This window comes from Amphibalanus amphitrite, unplaced genomic scaffold (assembly GCF_019059575.1).
Source record: "Amphibalanus amphitrite isolate SeventyFive unplaced genomic scaffold, NRLGWU_Aamphi_draft 000329F_arrow, whole genome shotgun sequence".
NCBI lineage: Eukaryota > Metazoa > Arthropoda > Thecostraca > Balanomorpha > Balanidae > Amphibalanus > Amphibalanus amphitrite.
Genome location: NW_024881824.1, coordinates 512,049 through 530,064, shown reverse-complemented (window position 1 = coordinate 530,064; position 18,016 = coordinate 512,049). Strand labels below are relative to the sequence as shown.

Genomic DNA, 18,016 nt, shown 5'->3' with positions numbered 1-18,016 from the left:
CGTTGGGAACGTACCAAAGAATGTGACCTCCTGACTTCACTAAATGAATCTGGCTTCTCTTGAAGGCCACGTCGCGGCGATGACAGCTGCTGTTGCAGGGTTAGATAAGTGTCAGACCTGAGCCAGCGGCATAAGATGGAACCAGGCTTTCCATTCGACCGCATGGCAGAAACTGTTGACAAGTGAAAGAATTCCTTCAATTTTGTATACGGTGTTGAATGTTCTCAGCTTACTGTCAACATCAACATTGCACTGAGCCCGCCAACTCGACAGGTGCTTCTATGCGTCACACCCTTCCGACTTCCGTTTGTTACATCAAATTTTGTATGATTTAGCGTGTCTGCCGATTGAAAAAGAGATTCGTTTTGGAAGTGACTCGAGTAAAGACCGCTCTTTTTGTTTAGCTGCTCGGGTGCCTTAGCGAATTGGAGTAAGCGTCCCCAAAAAGATGAAGGGAGCCAAGGGAGCAATCAGTTCACACTACATGTCCAGATCATGAACTGAGCAGTAGCGAAGCCGGGTAGCGATGCACATGAAATTATTCATCATGTCATGATAATGTAAATTGTATATCCTCTCACAGCAGATCTTGCTGGGTGCAGATCCGACTGCCCTCAATGTTTGTGAGTTGTCAAACAAATTCAAGGGTAAATTTCATTATCGTCTTGCAAAATACAGCAGTTGAGATGTCGCAGAGCGCAGTTCTTTATATACATCTCAAGTGCGCTGTATACATATCTTTATCTCGCAATGACTGTTACAACCATTGCGCAGTTAATGACAGGTTTATCTGGAGCTCTTGCCAACAGTCGAAGCCAGACCCCTATCTTATCATAACATCGTGTTGATTGTTGAACGATGCGCACACGCCCGTCAAGGTCAAAGAGTCGTCAACCAAGCGTGCATGAGATATACCATGTCTCGTGCATGAGCACGTGCTGGCTAATTAGGCTGACTTTATCCCAGTCATGCCTATTGAGAATATACATAGAATCGGTTGGAACAGGGGCCTGGAAATTAAGAATTTGTGCGGGCTGCGATCAAAATGTCATCTGAATGAGGGCGGCGAATATTAAAACTCCACCAATAATTGGGCTCATGCCTGACGCCTCCGTGATCTAGACACTCTGTTGGCTGAGTAAAGGCCGATCGCCCACTGGTGGCAGTTCCTGCTCCTGGAACCACCCGCCACAGTGGGGTCACGACAGGGAAAAAAAACAAAGAAGAAAAAAAATTGTTGAGACCATGACCGATGGTCCGTCCCCTTCGCTGGCTCGTCTCTGACTGTCCTATATCCCGCGCTCCCCTCGTGCCTCCCGCCCCAGCCCGCCCGCTCCGCTTATCTCTCTCCCTCCCACCCTCCCTCCCTCTCCCTCGCTCTCTCCGGCATCTGTCTGCCCTCGCCCAACGCCTCTTAGCCGGGGGGCCGCTAAGTTGCCATTGGGCTCATGCCTGACGCCTCCGTGATCTAGACACTCTGTTGGCTGAGTAAAGGCCGATCGCCCACTGGTGGCAGTTCCTGCTCCTGGAACCACCCGCCAAACCCCGCCAAACGGAGCGACCACGCAATAGGCCACGTAGCTAATTGTACGCTCCTAAGAGCTTCCACAGCCACTCGTAGCCCTAGAGTTCGGGACCGGAACCATCCGGAGCGGTCTGCCCCCAAGGGCAGGAACCCGAGAGCTGGTCCAGCCCACTGTAAGCTCCCAAGAGCTCACAGCCACTCGCCATGCTCCCTTGGGGAGCTCGCGACAGGAAAACCCCCGTAGCAGTCTGCCCCCGGGGCAAGGAACTCCCAAGCTTAACCAGCCAACTGCAAGTTCCCAATTGAGCCCCCACGGCCACCTATCATACTCCCTTGAGCTGCGCCAGGAAACGCCCGTAGCGGTCTGCCCCGAGGGCATTAAGCTCCCAAGAGCTCGCGCAGTCAAGTGGAGAGCTCCCGAGAGCTGCCACGGCCACCCGTCATGTTCCCTAGCTCGCGCAGGGGAAAACACCCGAAGCGGCCTGTCCTTGAAGGCAGGAAGCCCCCGAGAGCTTGTTTAGCCAACTTTAAGCTCCCAAGAGCTCTCGCAAATCGCAGCCATCCGTGATGCTCTCTTGCGCTCCCTAGAGCTCGTGGCATGAAACATACGTAGCGGTCTGCCCCCCCCCCCCCCAGGGCAAGATGCTCTCAAGAGCTCGGAGCTCGCACAGCCCACTGTAAGCTCCCAAGAGCTCTCGTCAGTAACCCCAGAGCAATAAGCTCCCGAGAGCTCGCACGGGTACCCGTCATGCTCAATAGAGCTCCCGATGTGAACACTCTTAGCGGTCTGCCCCCAGCGGCAAGAGGCTTCTAAGAGCTCGCACACCCAACTGTAAGCTCCCAGGAGCTCTCGACGCTAGCCCCATAGAGGCTTCCCCGAGGGCAATAAGCTCCCAAGAGCCCGCACGGCCATCCGTCGGCTCCCAAGAGCTCTCGACAGTAACACCCGTATCCGTCTGCTCCCAAGGACAATAGGCTCCCGCCGGCTCGAGCAGTCGCTTGGCTCCTAAAGCTTCCAACAGTAGCGCCTATGCGGCCTGCCCCCAAGAGCAATAGCTCTGAAGAGTTTGCGCAGCCACCCGTCCGGCTCCAACGAGCTCTAGACATTGTCACCCAAGCGGTCTGCCCCCAAGGGCAAGAAGCTCTCGCGAGCTCGCGCCGCCACCTTCAAGGCTCCCAATAGCTCTCTAAAGTAGCACCCATAGCGGTCGCCCCCAAGGGCAATGAGCTCCCGAGAGCTCGCACAGTAACCCCTCAAGCTTCCTGGAGGTCGCGACAGAAACAATCGTAGCAGCTAGCCCCCAGGGCAAGAAGCTCCAAATAGCTCGCCCGGCCACCGGTCAGGCTCTCAAGAACTATCGACAACAGTGGCCTTGGCGGTCTGCACCAAGGGCAGTAGTACCCAATAGCTCGCGCAGCTCCCTTCGTCAGGCTCCCAGGAGCTCTCGACATCAGCGCCCGTAACGGTATGTCCCAGGGCAAGAGCACCCAAAAACTCGCACAGCCACCTGACAGCCCCCAAGAGCTCTCGACAGTAGAGTCACTAACGGTGTGCCCCCAAGGGCAATAAGCTCCCAAGAGCTGGCAAAGTCCCCTCGTCAGACTCCCAAGAGCTTCGACTGTAGCGTCCCTAACGGTGTGCCCCCAAGGGCCATAAGCTCCCAAGAGCTCGCACCGTCAACTATGATCTTCCAAGAACTCGCAAGCCCCCGTCATTCTCCCCCAGGCTGAAGGCTCCCGACAGTAGCATCCACGCGGTCTGCCCCCAGGGGCAATAAGCTCCCCAGAGCTTGCACAGCCCCAAGTTACAGTACAGCCCCAACGCCCGCACCGGTCAGATGACCGTATGGGTCGCCGGCAGATACAGATAGTCGGACGGGTCGCTCTGGCGCGTCCACACATCCGGAGCTCACACCCGCCGCGGCCCGCGGCCCGGTTGTGAAACGAAAGAATTGCTGGCACGCAGCCCGCCGAAAAAGGCAGCGCGTTACGCCCTCCTCGTCGACCCAGTGCCGGTCCCCGCGCCGCCGCGACACGGCGAATCGTCGCACACTGCCCGCGGATGGCCGAGCCGTTCGCGCCTACCCCCCCCCCCCTGCGAGTGACGAGGGAGGGGGGTGGCGAGCGCCCCCGTGTGTGCCGCCGCGACACTCGAGCCGGCCAAGCGCCCGCCCTGTCACCGCGCCCTCCCCCTCCCCCCACCAGGGATGGGGGCGCGCAGCTGGGCGGACGCCGCCCCGTGGCGCATCCTCCAATCCAATAATTAGACCGGCAACCGCGCGTTGGCCGCGCGGTGGACCTTCGGCCCCCATCGCGTGCCCCTCCCCGCGACGGGCGGTCGCGGTGCGGCGGGCGCGGACACGCGGCGGACAGAGAGAACAGGGCGAACAGCAAACATCGGGTAAGATAACCGGACCTCTTACTCCCGCCCAAGGCGAAAAGCACACACATCTGGGAAGAGAACCGGGCCGCTCCCGGCTACCAAGTACGGCCTTGGGTGTCGCTCCTTGAGGGTCAGGCGCGGCGGCGTCCGGCGAGCACCAGGGGGCTCCCGACAGTGCCGCACCCAGTGACTGCGCCTAAGGGCAATAAGCTTCTGAGAGCTCGTAGGGCTGCTGTCGGTCCCAAAGGCAAAGCTCCCAAGAGCTCGTACAGCCTCGGCCGCCCCAAGGGCAATAAGCTCCCAAAGCTCGTACAGCTACCGTCGCCCCAAGGGGAGCAAGCTCGCCCCAAGGACAATAAGCTCCCAAGAGCTCATACAGCCATCGTCGCCACTAGGTGCAATAAGCTCCCAAGAGCTCGTGCCGCCTCAGTCGCCCCCAAGGGCAATAGGGCTACCGTCACCCCCCCCCCCCCCCCAAGGGCAGCAAGCGCTAAGCTACCAAGAACACGTACAGCTACCGCCGCCCCCAAGGGCAGGAAGCTCTCCCCAAAGGCAATAAGCTCCCAAGAGCTCGTACAGCCATCGTCGCCCCAAGGCCAAAGCTCCCAAGAGCTTGCGCAGCCATCGTCACCCCAAGGGCAAAGCTCACATGAGCTCGTACAGCGACCGTCGCCCCCAAGGGCAGCAAGCTCGCTCCCAGGCAATAAGCTCCCAAGAGCTCGAACGGCCGTCGTCGCCCTCAAAGGCAAGCTTCAAGAGCTCGGACGTGTGCTGAAGCCTTCGAGGGCAGGCAGCAAGCTCGCCTTCCAAGGGCAATAAGCTTCCAAGAGCTCATACAGCCATCCATCGTCGCCCCCAAGGGCAGTGAGCTCCTTAGAGCTCATAGGCTACTGTCGCCTTCGAGGGCAGCAAGCTCGCCCCTAAGAGCAAAAAGCTCCTAACAGCCCGTACAGCCAACGTCGCCCCCATGGGCAAGAAGCTCCCAAGAGCTACCGTCGCCCCCCCAGGGGCAGCAAGCTCGCCCCCAAGGGCGATGAGCTCGCAAGCGCTCGTGCAGCCATCGTCACCCGAAGGGAAATAAGCTCCCAAGAGCTCGTACAGCTACTGTCGCCTCAAGGGCAGAAAGCCCGCCCCCGCTACTGTCGCCTCCAGGGCAGAAAGCCCGCCCCCAAGGAAAAAATAAGCTCCCAAGAGCTCGTACAGCCATCGTCGCCCCCAAGGGCAATAAGCACCCAAAGGCTCGTACGGTTACCGTCGCCCCCAAGGGCAAAAAGCTCCCAAGAGCTTGTACAACCATCGTCGCCCCCAAGGGCAAAGCTCTCAAGAGCTTGTATAGCCTCAGTCGCCCCCAAGGGCAATAAGCTCCCAAGAGCTTGTACAGCCATCGTCGCCCCCAAGGGCAATAAGCTCGCAAGAGCTCGTACGGCTACCGTCGCCCCCCAGGGCAGCACGCTCGTCGCCCCCAAGGGCAATAAGCACCCAAAGGCTTGTACGGTTACCTTCGCCCCCAAGGGCAATAAGCTCCCAAGAGCTTGTACAACCATCGTCGCCTCAAGGGCAAAGCTCCCAAGAGCTTGTAAAGCCTCAGTCGCCCCCAAGGGCAATAAGCTCCCAAGAGCTTGTACAGCCATCGTCGCCCCCAAGGCCCAAGGGCAATAAGCTCCCAAGAGCACGTACGGCTACCGTCGCCCCCCAGGGCAGCAAGCTCGCCCCCAAGAGGAATAAGCTCCCAAGAGCTCGTACAACCATCGTCGCCCCCAAGGGCAAGCTCCCAAGAGCCCGTGCAGCCTCAGTCGCCCCCACGAGCAAAGCTCCCGAGAGCTCGTACAGCCTCAGTCGCCCCAAGGACAGTAAGCTCCCAGGAGCTTGTACGGCCGTCGTCGCCCCCAAGGGCAAGAAGCTCCCAAGAGCTCGTACAACCATCGTCGCCCCCAAGGGCAAAGCTCCCAAGAGCCCGTGCAGCCACAGTCGCCCCCAAGGCAATGAGCTCCCCAAGAGCTTGTACTGCCATCGTCGCCCCCCCCCCCCACGGGCAATAAGCTCCCAAGAGCCTGTGCAGCCTCAGTCGCCCCCAAGGGCAATAAGCTCCTCAGGAGCTTGTACAGCCATCGTCGCCCCAAAGACAATTAACTCCCGAGGGCTGTAACAGCTACCGTCGCCCCCAAGGGGCCGCAAGCTCGCCCCCAAGGGCAATAAGCTCGAGAGCTAGGACAGCTACTGTCGCCGTTAAGGGCAAGAAACTCCCAAGAGCTCCCACGGCCGCCCGTCAGACCCGCGATAGTGGCGCCCGTAGCGGTCTGCCACCCTCCCCCCCCGGTCATCCCGCGGCGCTTGCCCGGTCGCCACCGGCGCTCTGCTCCTTCAGCGCACCCTGCCGAAGCTTGTCTAAGCTCGTTCTTATCAACCAGGAAGCAGGGATAGGAGAAATAGCGCTTCTCGTCCCCCGAGCAAGTGATTGTTCAAGCTGTGCAAGCCAGTGTACCTTTGTTCAACCATCTCCCGAAATGAACATTAGACAAATCGGAATGCCGAAGGTCCAATCCCAGGTGACACCACTAATCGGTCCGCGGCGTCGCATTGTATTCTGCCAACAACCAGCGACCCGCACCACTCGGTCAAACTGACCCTCGACCGCTCACGCGGCTGCTCCTCGCCCGGCAAAGGCGGTCAAGCCACGCAAAGACGAGGGCACGTCAGAGCCCGCGTGGTCCGGAACAGCGACAGCCGATGGTAGCCGTGGTGTGCCTGCGAACCGACGGCGCGCCGCTGCGCGCGCTTTAGGTCTGTAAAAAAACTCAATAGACAACATCTGGGACCACCACGATCACCCCGTTCCGGAAGGTCACGCCCCCTCGACTCTCCCTCAAACACCATGTTCCTTTCTCCTTGGCCCTGTCCCACTGCCCGTCCCATGACTCCAGCGGACATTCACCCATGCCCCAGCTGTGAGCCATGCGGCCGGGCGCCGCCATACGACACCGTGACCGATAAGGCCGGGCTGTTTACTTTATTGGGTCTCCGCTGCCCGGTCCGCCGCGCCGCGGCGCCGGCGGGCCCGTGGACCGCGCGGACAAAGGGAGGGCCATTCCCGTTTTTGAGCGGCATTTCACTCGATGCTGCTACCACGCTGCTATCGCATTTTGCGAGCTGAAGTCACACATGTGACGACATTTTGGCAGGGTTGGAGATACGGATGTACGGATGTCATGGAAACCCAATTAGCACGTGATAGCGCACGCTGGCAGCGGCCGTAAACAGGGCCCTGGCCCGGCGCCTAGATCTGGCTGCGTGCGGCGTGCTTCGATGACGTCACCCACCCGGCTCCGCTCGCTCAGCCGGCGCGCAGGGGTTAAGCGCCGCTGCACCGTGCAGCGCGCAGCGATACCAGGGTGCAGGTGGTCACGGGCCAAACCTGATATCAGCCCTGAAAATGTCACCCGAGGTCACCATGTCACTGACCGCGTTCGCCCCCAAGGGTACCGCAATGCACCCACCAGCCCCCAAAGGCTTCAAAGACCAACCAGCAGGCCCTCAGCCGCTGCTATACTCCATATGCACAGGGACGTCTGACCCCGTCCCGCTTCCCCGCCGCAGTCGGCAGTCGCGCTGGCAGCCAGTCACCGGACTGTGACAACAGGAGACCAGGCAGACGCTAACCCACAGTCTGGGTCCTCACGGAGCGCTCCCACGACCACAGCTGCCGCCGTGGCGCGCTTCAAGCGTCAAAAAGCTCTTGACGAAGCAACGAGAAAAAAAAATGTCCACGACCGTCTCTCCCAAGCCGATATTGCCAGCCTATTCAATTTGTAGCACGAAATGTCGGACAACACCATCCAGATTAGACAGCGCGTGACTCCGCAATGACGCAAGTCGCGCGAATTCTGTCTACACGCTGATTATACATCGACAGCTGACAGCCATGACACTAAGCTCCCAAGAGCTGGAAAGTAGCGCCCTCGCGGTCTGCCCACAAAAGCATCCCTGCTATCGAGAGCGCAGGTGACTGCGCCCGTCAAGCTGTCGCAGCACCCGGCCAGTTACACAACAGCGAGCTCGGCCCTTCGCTTACCTGTAGTCAGTGGCATCTACTGACAAACCTCGCGTCATGAGTCGTCACAGGCGGTTGATTCTCTGCCTCCCAGCTCCTGCGCTGCGCTGAATCGCAAGGCACCGCCCCTCTGAGTACCATGCCACCACTCCCTCTTTCACCGTCACTATTCATAGCCTCTCTGTCACTCTGTCACTCCGAGTGTCACACAATGAGAGAAGCCGAAAAAAATTGTTGAGACCATGACCGATGGTCCGTCCCCTTCGCTGGCTCGTCTCTGACTGTCCTATATCCCGCGCTCCCCTCGTGCCTCCCGCCCCAGCCCGCCCGCTCCGCTTATCTCTCTCCCTCCCACCCTCCCTCCCTCTCCCTCGCTCTCTCCGGCATCTGTCTGCCCTCGCCCAACGCCTCTTAGCCGGGGGGCCGCTAAGTTGCCATTATACGTTTTGTATGGGGAAGTAAATAATGAAATAATTGAAGGCAAAATTTTAATGTTTGTTTTTAGTAACACGTCAAGCTCAAATAAAATTTAATTGATTCACGACTGCATTGATGCTACTGTTTCTGGAAGCCGTGTCACGCCTATGTTGGTCAGTCCGTTCTCCCTGCGCTCTCCCCCCCCCCCCCCCCCAAGCGCTCATATTTCTAATGTCTTAGCATGTCAGCGCGTCGTTGCCGATGCGTGGGCCAACAACAGCAGAGGAGAGAGGAGGGCGTGGCCCGGCCGCACGCAGCTGCGCGCTGAGACCCGCACCGTTGGCAGCGGGCCAGTGTTGTGGCAGGCCTGACCTTCGCTCGTGGCACTGTGCGTACGGCGCTCACCGCTCGCTGGAGCGACCCCGCCCCTCTGCCGCCTCAGGGTGAACCACTCTCCCTTGACGCAGCACGTGCCTCCACCCAAACGCACATGATTGGTCTTGTGACGTCAGTGATGACGCACGAAGGCACGTTTTTAATTAGTGCGGTGTCAGAATGGTAAACAGCCAGAGGTAAAAGTAGGAGCACAGTTCTTGGAGTTCTCTGTTAGTGAATTACGGGGATAGCTATTCCCGGATGGATACTGGCTATTCAAAGATTATTTCATTTGAACGGAACAGAAGAAGCCCTGCCCTGGAGAATAGTGTTTAATTCTGCCAGCAGAGACAGGTAATTTGTTTTGAAAGGAGCTTCTTTCTTGGAGTATCCGATTACCTGTAGCATCAGGCTACTCCCGAATTAATTGGCTCTCCTATCTCTGTGCCTGACAGTATCCGTTGGGAATCTGAGAAGGTTGTTACCCTGGCCTAGCCTGATGCCGTGTTTTCAAGTTCTTTATCCCTCTCCTCCCCTCTCAGCCGGTCCGAACCTCTGCTGTGTGCAGGATGAACCTCAAGCACCCAAAATATGCACAGCTGATGCACGCTGCAGGGAGGTCATCTGAGCCGGACCTTGACTTCATCCCGCCCAACTGCTTGTCACTTTCCTCGCGGTAGCGGCGGCCTCTTCTGCCCAGCCTCCGCGGCGCCGTGCGTTTGGCTTCATCCGGATTTAGCCGGCTAGAGGTGAACTGGGGAGGGGTGACCTCGCGACCATAAATGGACCGATGGTGTGGAACGTGCGTCGGCTGCGTGAGAGGAGCTGGCGCCGTAAACTGAGTCACACGCACGGCTGACCCTCCCTCTGACCCTGCGAGACAGCACCTGGCTGGAGACTGTGGCTTTTGTGTCGTTTGTCCCTATCACGAGACGAGATGAAAGGAGAGAAGAGGAGAAGTGAAGGGAGGTGAGGAAATGAGAGGAGATAAGAGGAGGCAACAGAAAACGAATCGAAGAAGGAATAATGGGATGGACAGACCTTTGTGGTTTTATTAGGATGTCACGGAAGCAGGAAGCGATTGGGTCTATAATTTACCGTGTTGTAGCGGGTTCGGTTGAGAAAGGACCAAGGTCGGTATCTCCCAACAGCGTTCCACCGCGGACCTTCCAGGCCCAAGGCTGTTTCCAACTGGACAGCGGACATGGCAGGTGTTTATTATCCCTGTCCCGGCATTTCCCTGTGTCTGGTTTGTAACGGGGGCAGCTGAGAGGCTGTTGTGTCAGTCATGTTCCACCCTGGGTGGGTTGTCAGTTCGCAGCTGCCATGATGTGACTTGCAGCCTCAGCAGAAACAGTTTTTGGAGATCGGCAGCTCGGGATCTGTTTTTTGGGGGGAAACACTCAGATCTACATTATCACGCCATTATCACGCCATTATTATGTCTCGCGATGCTCTCCAAGCGAATCGTGCGTCATTCAGCCGAGTTCGCCCCATTTCGCCGAGCTGGCTAAAAGCGAACAAAACCTTCCAAGTGGACTGATATCGGTGTTTGTCCAGTTGCACCATAGCGGACGTGCGAGCGGGACTGGCCGTTCCCCCTGCGTGGGGGAGGGTGCAGGTGCAGTCAGCTGTGCACTAGTCACGGTGCACAGCTGGGCGCGGAAGTGGCGCCACCGCGAGCCCTGCGGCTCCGCCCTGCGCCTTACAGACGGCCAGGCGCCGCCGCAGACCTGCCCGCCACCTGGCGGTCCCGACGGGAACTACTCGAGCGGCGGCCCTCGTCGGCGCCGAGCCGGCCGGCAGTAGCTGTTGTGACGCCATCGAGAGGGGACCCGCGAAGCGTGAGCTGCTGAAATACTCCGCCCACCGGCGCAGTGACAGCATTGCGAAGATTCTCCGCATTCCTTAATCGTGACTCAAGTGCTAACTAAGTGCTCGAAGAGCGGCGGACGCACGAGAAGAGAACGCGGGTAGCGTCAAGTGAGATCGTGAGAACGGCTTCGGTTCGGACAGTATCTGTGAGCAATCATGCTGGCCAACCACGCAGTATACAACTTTTCACCGCTGCCGACCTGCGGGCCGGCTAGCCCCAGTCCGCTGGCCGGCCAGGGGCTCAAGCACAAGCTGAAGCGGCGCACATCGGTCGTTTTCGATGTCAAGATGATGGAGGACCACGTCTATGTCGTCGTCGACGATGAGGTGCGTTGTCGGGCGACACAGTTTTGAGGTTTATTTTTCGGCCTTTTATTGAATCATGGGTGTTTTTCGGCATACTTTGCTTGGGTTTTCAGACAATAATTCCCGTCCGAATTCCCAAGTAAAGGAATAATTGTCATGCTGAAAAGCTCACAGTATCACATTATTTCGACGGTGCAGTTACACGTCAGATGTTCCAAGGTCTATGCTCTGCGCACAACGGTGCCGAAATCATTCAATAGCTATTGACTTTCTTTGTTCGCCGACGTAGCGTGTCCACCACCTTCCCGAGGCCTTCGACAGTCTCTCAGACCTCAGACAGGCGGAAGTGTGGGGCCGAACTCCCTTCAGCCCCTGCGGCCTGGTGGACCCACCCGTTGGTCCTAATTTCGGGCTGGCCGGTTTCAAGGCCGCGGTCCCGCCGCCGCTGTGGCTGCTGCCGGCGTCCCACAGACACAGCTGTGGCCATTATTCGCAACTTTCTCAGGTGGTGGCCCAGCCGTGGCTGGGTGCGCTCTCTTTGTGCGGTGGCAGCGCTACAGCGGCTGTTGTAACGCAAGCCGTAATAATATTGGCTTTAGTACGCAGTAGACAGGCCTGCTGCGCTGTGCCATTTCGCGGTGACATCCTTGTTTTATACTCATCCCTCATCATCGAAAGCCAGTTGCTGGGCGTAAAAACTGGCGAAAATATGGATAGAATCGGAAAAGCAGGCAGCAGCTGCGCTAATATCGATTATCTAAAGGCGCTTCTGCGGCTCATTACTGGAACGGATGTTCGCGACCAATTCGTGGACTCGCATAATCGCCCAAAGCACGTTACTTTCCACTCGACCGATTCCTGGACTCCGAGTCCCGGCTATCGACCGTCCGCGGTCCGAGCACTCGACACGTCGACAGACACCCGACCCGTCCACGAGCGGACTCTCCACGGAAACGGGCCCGGGTCACCGATGGAATATTCCACCGGCTCTTGCTGTTTATTTTCCCGCTTGTCACGAGAGTCGTTTTCGCCGCCCCCGCGCGCTCCATCCGGGCGTCATCTCGGCGGTTGGCTGGGCTGTGGTGGAACGTTGTCTGGCCGCCGGCGTGGTTGGGAATGTCGAATGTAAACGTCAGACAAGCTGAGGGTATAATTAACCCGGCCAGCGTCTGCCAACGCCGGCGCGCGTCACTGGCGGCGAACGGCGCCGGTTGGTGGCGGGGAAGATGGGTGGCGGGAGGTCTCGGCAGTCGAGCCAAACCGCGGGATGTAAGACAGCCAAACGCTGGAAAAAGAACAAAGCTGGCGAGGATGTGCCTGGGTAAAACCGTCGATCATGCCGGCACCTCCCGCAGCGGCACGGAAGGGAAAGCTGGCGCTGTGCGCCGCACGGTCTGCGCTGGTGGGCCCGTGCCGTGCCGGGTCGGGAGGTGCGCGATGCAGACCGCTGGGTGAGCTGCACGGCTCAGAACCGGTCCGCCGGAACCGGCTGGCCGACCCGGTCCGGCCCGGTCAGCTGCGGAGCCGGCTGCACCGAGCGGGCGCGCGGTGAATCCTGTTTGGGTTGGAGAGGCCCAGCCGCCAGTGACCGTGACTGCGACCGCTGGCAGTCGACGGTGCGGCAGTGGCGACATCGAGCTGACTCAGACCCGCGGGGTGATGCCCCGTCGGCATCGCGAACTCCATCGACGGAGCCGACGAACGGATACTGATTTCGACACCAGATGCTGCCAAACTGATCAGTTAATAGACACCGAATTCGCATTTCATTTCACCTTCACAATTATGTTCGTTTATCTCAACCCCGGACGCGGAACTTCTACCTTCTGAACGGAAATGAGAGCATGTGCGCGGGGGCAGAAGCTTCCGTCACTTCCTTCACTTCCTTCCGCTGTGGAGATAGCCTATTGAGTCACGTGCTAGGGAGGCTGCTGCGACTTCTCCATGTCTGTCTCGACTTGTGTACGACTCTGTGTGTTCTCTTGATCTCACAAACTTCTCCTCTGTCCACAGGACCTGGTCAAATCGCATCTTCTCCTGGCTGTCCGAGAGGAGGTGGACGTCCTCAAGGCCAACATCACCAAGCTGGTCGACAAGATCAGCGTCCTGGAGCGAGAGAACGAAGTGCTCAAGACGAACGCCTCGCCCGAGGTGCTGGCGAAGCTGGCAGAGCGACCGGCCGCGCCGCCGGCGGCAGGCCAGTCGGCACCAGGTCATCGCGTGGCCTGAGAGGGCCCAGAGGGGGCCGACTGCGGGGTCGTGACCCGCAGTGGCCGTGACCTCGCCACCACCCACCACCCCTGCTAGTCGGCTGTGTGCGAAGAGCGCGGAGCACGACTCCCTACGCGCTGGCCCGAAGAACCTCGAGAGTAAGAAAGGAGAGAAAGATGTCGCGGTGAGAGATTCAGGAGCATGAGAGAGTTACATGAAGGGATTTACGTATCCCTTGGCAATGACGTCCGATGCGAGTTTGCAGGTTATGACGTGTGTGTCGGCCCGCCGCTGCAGGTTCGCCGGCGGGCCGGCTCCACATAGACAGACGCTGTGCGGTACTTGTGATATGTGAGACTGAGAGACGGTTCTATTTATTCCTGTACAGAGGAGTAGCAATACGGACGGCGCGGGTGGAACTCGCGCACGTGTGGGTAGCAGCTCCTGCGGGCACTGCGCCGGGGCAGGTCGCGGACTCGACTGTTGGCGCATCAGTGATTCACACTAAAGAGAGCGAATGAGCCCGATGACTTTTGCTTGTGAGCATGTTTGCACTAGGACCTCAAGTACCTGCATAGTGTCATGTTGGAACAGTTAGTGTTTCAAGTACTGTAGTGTGATGTTGGGACGTGTGTTCCTCGACGTTTGTGACTTCGCCGTGTCTTGACAGCGCTTCAATCATGAGGTCCGAAAGTGGCATGTTCATTGGACTCTTCGCTGTGCAGCATTCATATTCATATTGAGGAACGCGAGGCTGTCGTCTTCATATTGTAAAGCGAAGCGCGTGTATTGTTTTTGTGACAAATAGAAAATACAAGACTGTGTTAATGACAGCTTCTTCGTCTCATGAAAGAGTATTACACAAGAGACTCCGAAATGGACAGACAAAGAGCCATAACTAGTCGAACGACGAACGGTATCACACTTCTATCTCAGACACCAAAAGCAGACGTTACCGAGAGCACCGTACCAGCGATTATGTGTTCGGCATCTTACCTCACATCATGCTTCTGACAGTATAACACAAATAACACGAGCCACACAACGGGCCAACGCATGGCGGACGCATGGCAAAGCTCGTCTGCCAACGTGACGGTATTGCTTACGTGCAAAGGATAAAAAATGTGAGATATAATAAGCGAGTCAACGACGCGAGTGCGTAGTTAGAAACATCCGTCCGCCATTGAATCGAAAATATCGAGGCATACCTATTGGAGGAGCAGATTCATACCTCACACGTCACCCTTCGGAAAAAGTGTGATCCTAACTTGGTTCATCAGCTACCCAAACACCGACACATGCCTTCGTTACTATTTGTTGCCGCCGCGTTGTTGGCAAGCGCGCAAAGTTTGGCCGCCGCGCCACTCTGGTCTGCCAGCCGCCTACAGATACTGCTTGTCAGGTTTGCCGTCAACTTTACGATGAAAGTTCCAACTTTACAAGCCGCTTTGTTCAACTTTAGACGTATTCAGGCGTTAGGATGTTCAGGGAATCCTGAAGCACATGGTTAGTTGACTACAGCTGGAACACTTGCGACTTATTTTGACGTGTGCTGCTGTCTTCCCACTGCACTGGGAAGTGATACACCCACGATGTGCGGGGTCTACCTCTCAGTCTCCGCCTGCACTGAAATCAACTTGAAGTGATTGCACGAACAGCACGTGACGGGCTTATGCACATGCACTATCGCCCAGAAGCAAATCGTAATACGCCTGAGTGGGTGTGCTTTCCGAGCTTTGAACTCATGACGTGCTGATACTGGCACTCGGTGACACGGCAGCGATAAGGAAAATCTGAACAAGGAAACAGCGATTAAGAGTATTGTTGTATCACCGTTATCCAAGCGGTGTGCTGAGCTGACGCCGATAGCGCTGAATATGCTGGGATTATAGGGATAAAGTGATAAATACCACTTTAGAAGCAACTTCGTGACGCCTTCACCTCGCCACGTGCAGCTTCATCCCGGGTGCACTGTCCGTGCTATTGTACTGATCGAAGGTCATGGGGCTCTGTTGTAAGTTACGTAACTCACGTGCTTGTACATACCTACAAAACGAGTAGTAAATTACGCACATATGGGCACCGCTGTAATCCTTATCGCTATTTTCGATTGCTCGAAAAATTAATAAGGAACCTCCAAGTCGGATGTATGACCTGCAGACATTTAGATAGCGAAATAGCGCACACACTGTTTTCGAATGGAGGCGAGGCAGAGCCATTTAGCATTTTAAGTTCAGTTCAGCTCCACTCATCCATGACAGGTTCTACTTGCTTCAAAGAAATAGCGTGACGTGTCGGCTGCCACCACATTAGAAAGACGTAGGCTGCTGCGCCGTTGCATGGCCAGTGTAGCTGGTGCTACCGAAGTACAGAGATGTTTGTGTGTTCTCATTTTTATTGTATAGTTGTTTTTATAATTCTTTTTTTTTTGCTTTAATTCATTTAATTATTTCCTTTTACTTTTTGCTAGGCCCATAAGGTGGCCGGGGAAGACTGTTTATTTTCACCGGAACTGCCTTCAGAATGGCATCTTCCCGCGCCAGTTTTCTGACTGAGTCGGAGCCAAGAACTACCTCGTTAGCACACATCTGGCAAATGGAAAACTCTGCTCAATCAGCCTGATCCTCCCTGATGGCTCGAACAGGTATACCTAAGAAACTAACCCCTCGCTGTTTACATTCCATTCTGTTCAGTGAAGGCTGATTAATTGGACGACGTCCCACCCACATCACGGAAAATACAAACCTCCCCCCCCCCTCCTGCTGTTATTTGTGCGACTGCAACATTTCGGATAACAGTGCAATCACTTGGGGATCTGGCGAGACTCAGCGTGATAAGCTCAGGGGTCAGGAAGGGTTCAGGGGACTGGACTAGACTGGGAATTGGGCTGAAAGCTGGACTGGGAGAGGGCTGAAAGCTGGACTGGGACTAGCTGGGAGTTGGAAGCCGGTTTGATTGGGAGCTGGACTGAAAGCGAAGTTAGGATTGGAAGATTTGCGCTACCTTGGTCAGTTGTTCGACCCCGCTGCCTTCAGCCGTGCGAACGAGGCTCCCATGGCACCAAGTAACGCCACTTCATGTTTATGTGTAAAGTTACCTCAGGCTGGCACGCGACTTCACATCATTTAGTCACCCGACAGACGTTACAGCATATATGTAACTTACATCACTCACACTAGTCAGTCAGCTGAAAGAGGCAGTTGTCGAGTGCGCCATAACGCTGTAGCACGTCCATCTTATCGCATCATTGGCAGGTCACCGACCAGTGGCCATGTTGCGATAGAAAACCGTCTACCGTCTTACCTATATCACAAGCCCGATCTTAGGCTTTGGTAACCCACTTATTTCGCGCAACAAAACACAACTTAAGGTATCGGTATGTGAAGTGAATGACTGCAGAGCAGGCACATAGCACCTACCAGAATGAGATGGTATCCCTGGCAGAGCTCGAGTTTTCTCTGGCTGAGAGCTAGAGCGTGAAATACTAGTTTATTTTGCGTGTTAATCTCAAACGTAAACACGCTCTTCTAAGAGCAGGAAGTCTCACGCACTGACTGCAGGCCAGACAGAAAAGAAAATAATTTTAATTTACTGCAGCTGGACATCAAGGCCTGACGGGACAGCGAAGGGCATCAGGAAGTCGTTCGGTTAATCCGCCATGAGTTTGCGATTAAATAAAAGCACCTCAGCAGGGTGCCCGGGGCCCAACTGTTCAAACAATGCAAACTGCCTATTTGCCTTGAGACAGCCATTAACACCACATAGATGCGACGTTGTGGGAGTGTGGCGTGCAGCATGGGAGCAGACACCACTGACCGTATAGACGATGGTTTCGTCCCATGTCCACCGTAAAATTACGGAAGTAGATTTATCCATCCACGAAGTTAAGTGAAGTTCTGAACTTCTGAGCGTGGACAATCACTGCAAGTCAAAGAGGTGGCAGCGACAATGACAATCTCTATCATCTCAATAAACAATGAGAGCCTTCCTTCACTTCTGAGCGGTTAGTTGGACCTTACTTACGACACACAGGGTTTTAATGTACGATGCATCGCTGCGACATTCGCTTAGATTTGACTTGCTTTTCACTTTTCAGTGTGGGGCGGCGCAATTCGTCCTGCGGTCTATTTTTACTTGTAAACAGAGCGGTTTTGGTTATCAGATCAGTGGCGAATTGGGCCTCCCCCAAACCGGCTTTAAAGGCGTCTGAATGGCGCCCAGATGTCAACAAAAGTGGAATCCAATGGCGGTAATAACGACACACCTCTGCGTCCCATGCCCTTGAAGGTCATCATACTGCGCAGTGCGCACTTTCCGCAGGCACGAGCGGCGCGATGTATCGACTTTATTATTGGGCTGTGTTTGCCCGCGGCCCACGCTGCTCTCGCGAATTCAGAGCTCCAATCGATCCCCGCTCTCGCTCGCGCTTGAGGGATAAACAACTCACTGTACTCAGAACGGCACTGAATTTTGGACGAGTACTGGTGCTAATTCGCCTCTGTTTTCGATCCGCTGCGTCCCTTTGTCCTCAGTGTGACCGGGTCCGGTCACAGTAGTGCGTAGCTCGCGCGCAAGCGGACGCGCTGGCCGGTGAACGCTAGATGATAAAGGTGACCCTACTGGGTACGTCCGGGCGAATCGATAGGCCTTCGCCGGGTGTAGCGGCACACCACTGCTGCGCGTCGTCAGGGGGCGGCCGCTCGCCGAGGGGCGGGGCGCCGCGTCTGGGTGGGCGGGGTCAGCATATAAGAAGCTGTGGGGACGTAACTACCCAATAAGAATCAAGAAAGTTGAGGAAAATTGTGTTCAGGTAGAGGCACTGAAGAGAACAGAGATCAGTGAATCATCGAACAACATTTTGTCGTGATGAAGACGG

The 18,016-nt window shown here is 56.5% G+C and overlaps 1 protein-coding gene across 3 annotated transcripts in view; it reads left to right on the top strand.

Annotated features, from left to right (window-relative positions):
- Positions 1–13,968, top strand: part of LOC122388634 (TSC22 domain family protein 3-like) — a 105,137-nt gene extending 91,169 nt beyond the window's left edge. For all 3 annotated transcript variants that reach the window (XM_043379854.1, XM_043379856.1, XM_043379855.1), the window contains one exon: positions 12,943–13,968. In XM_043379854.1, the coding sequence (XP_043235789.1) occupies positions 12,943–13,158 (216 nt within the window). In that variant the 3' untranslated portion in view covers positions 13,159–13,968. The remainder of the gene's footprint in view (positions 1–12,942) is intronic.
- Positions 13,969–18,016: the final 4,048 nt, after the last annotated feature.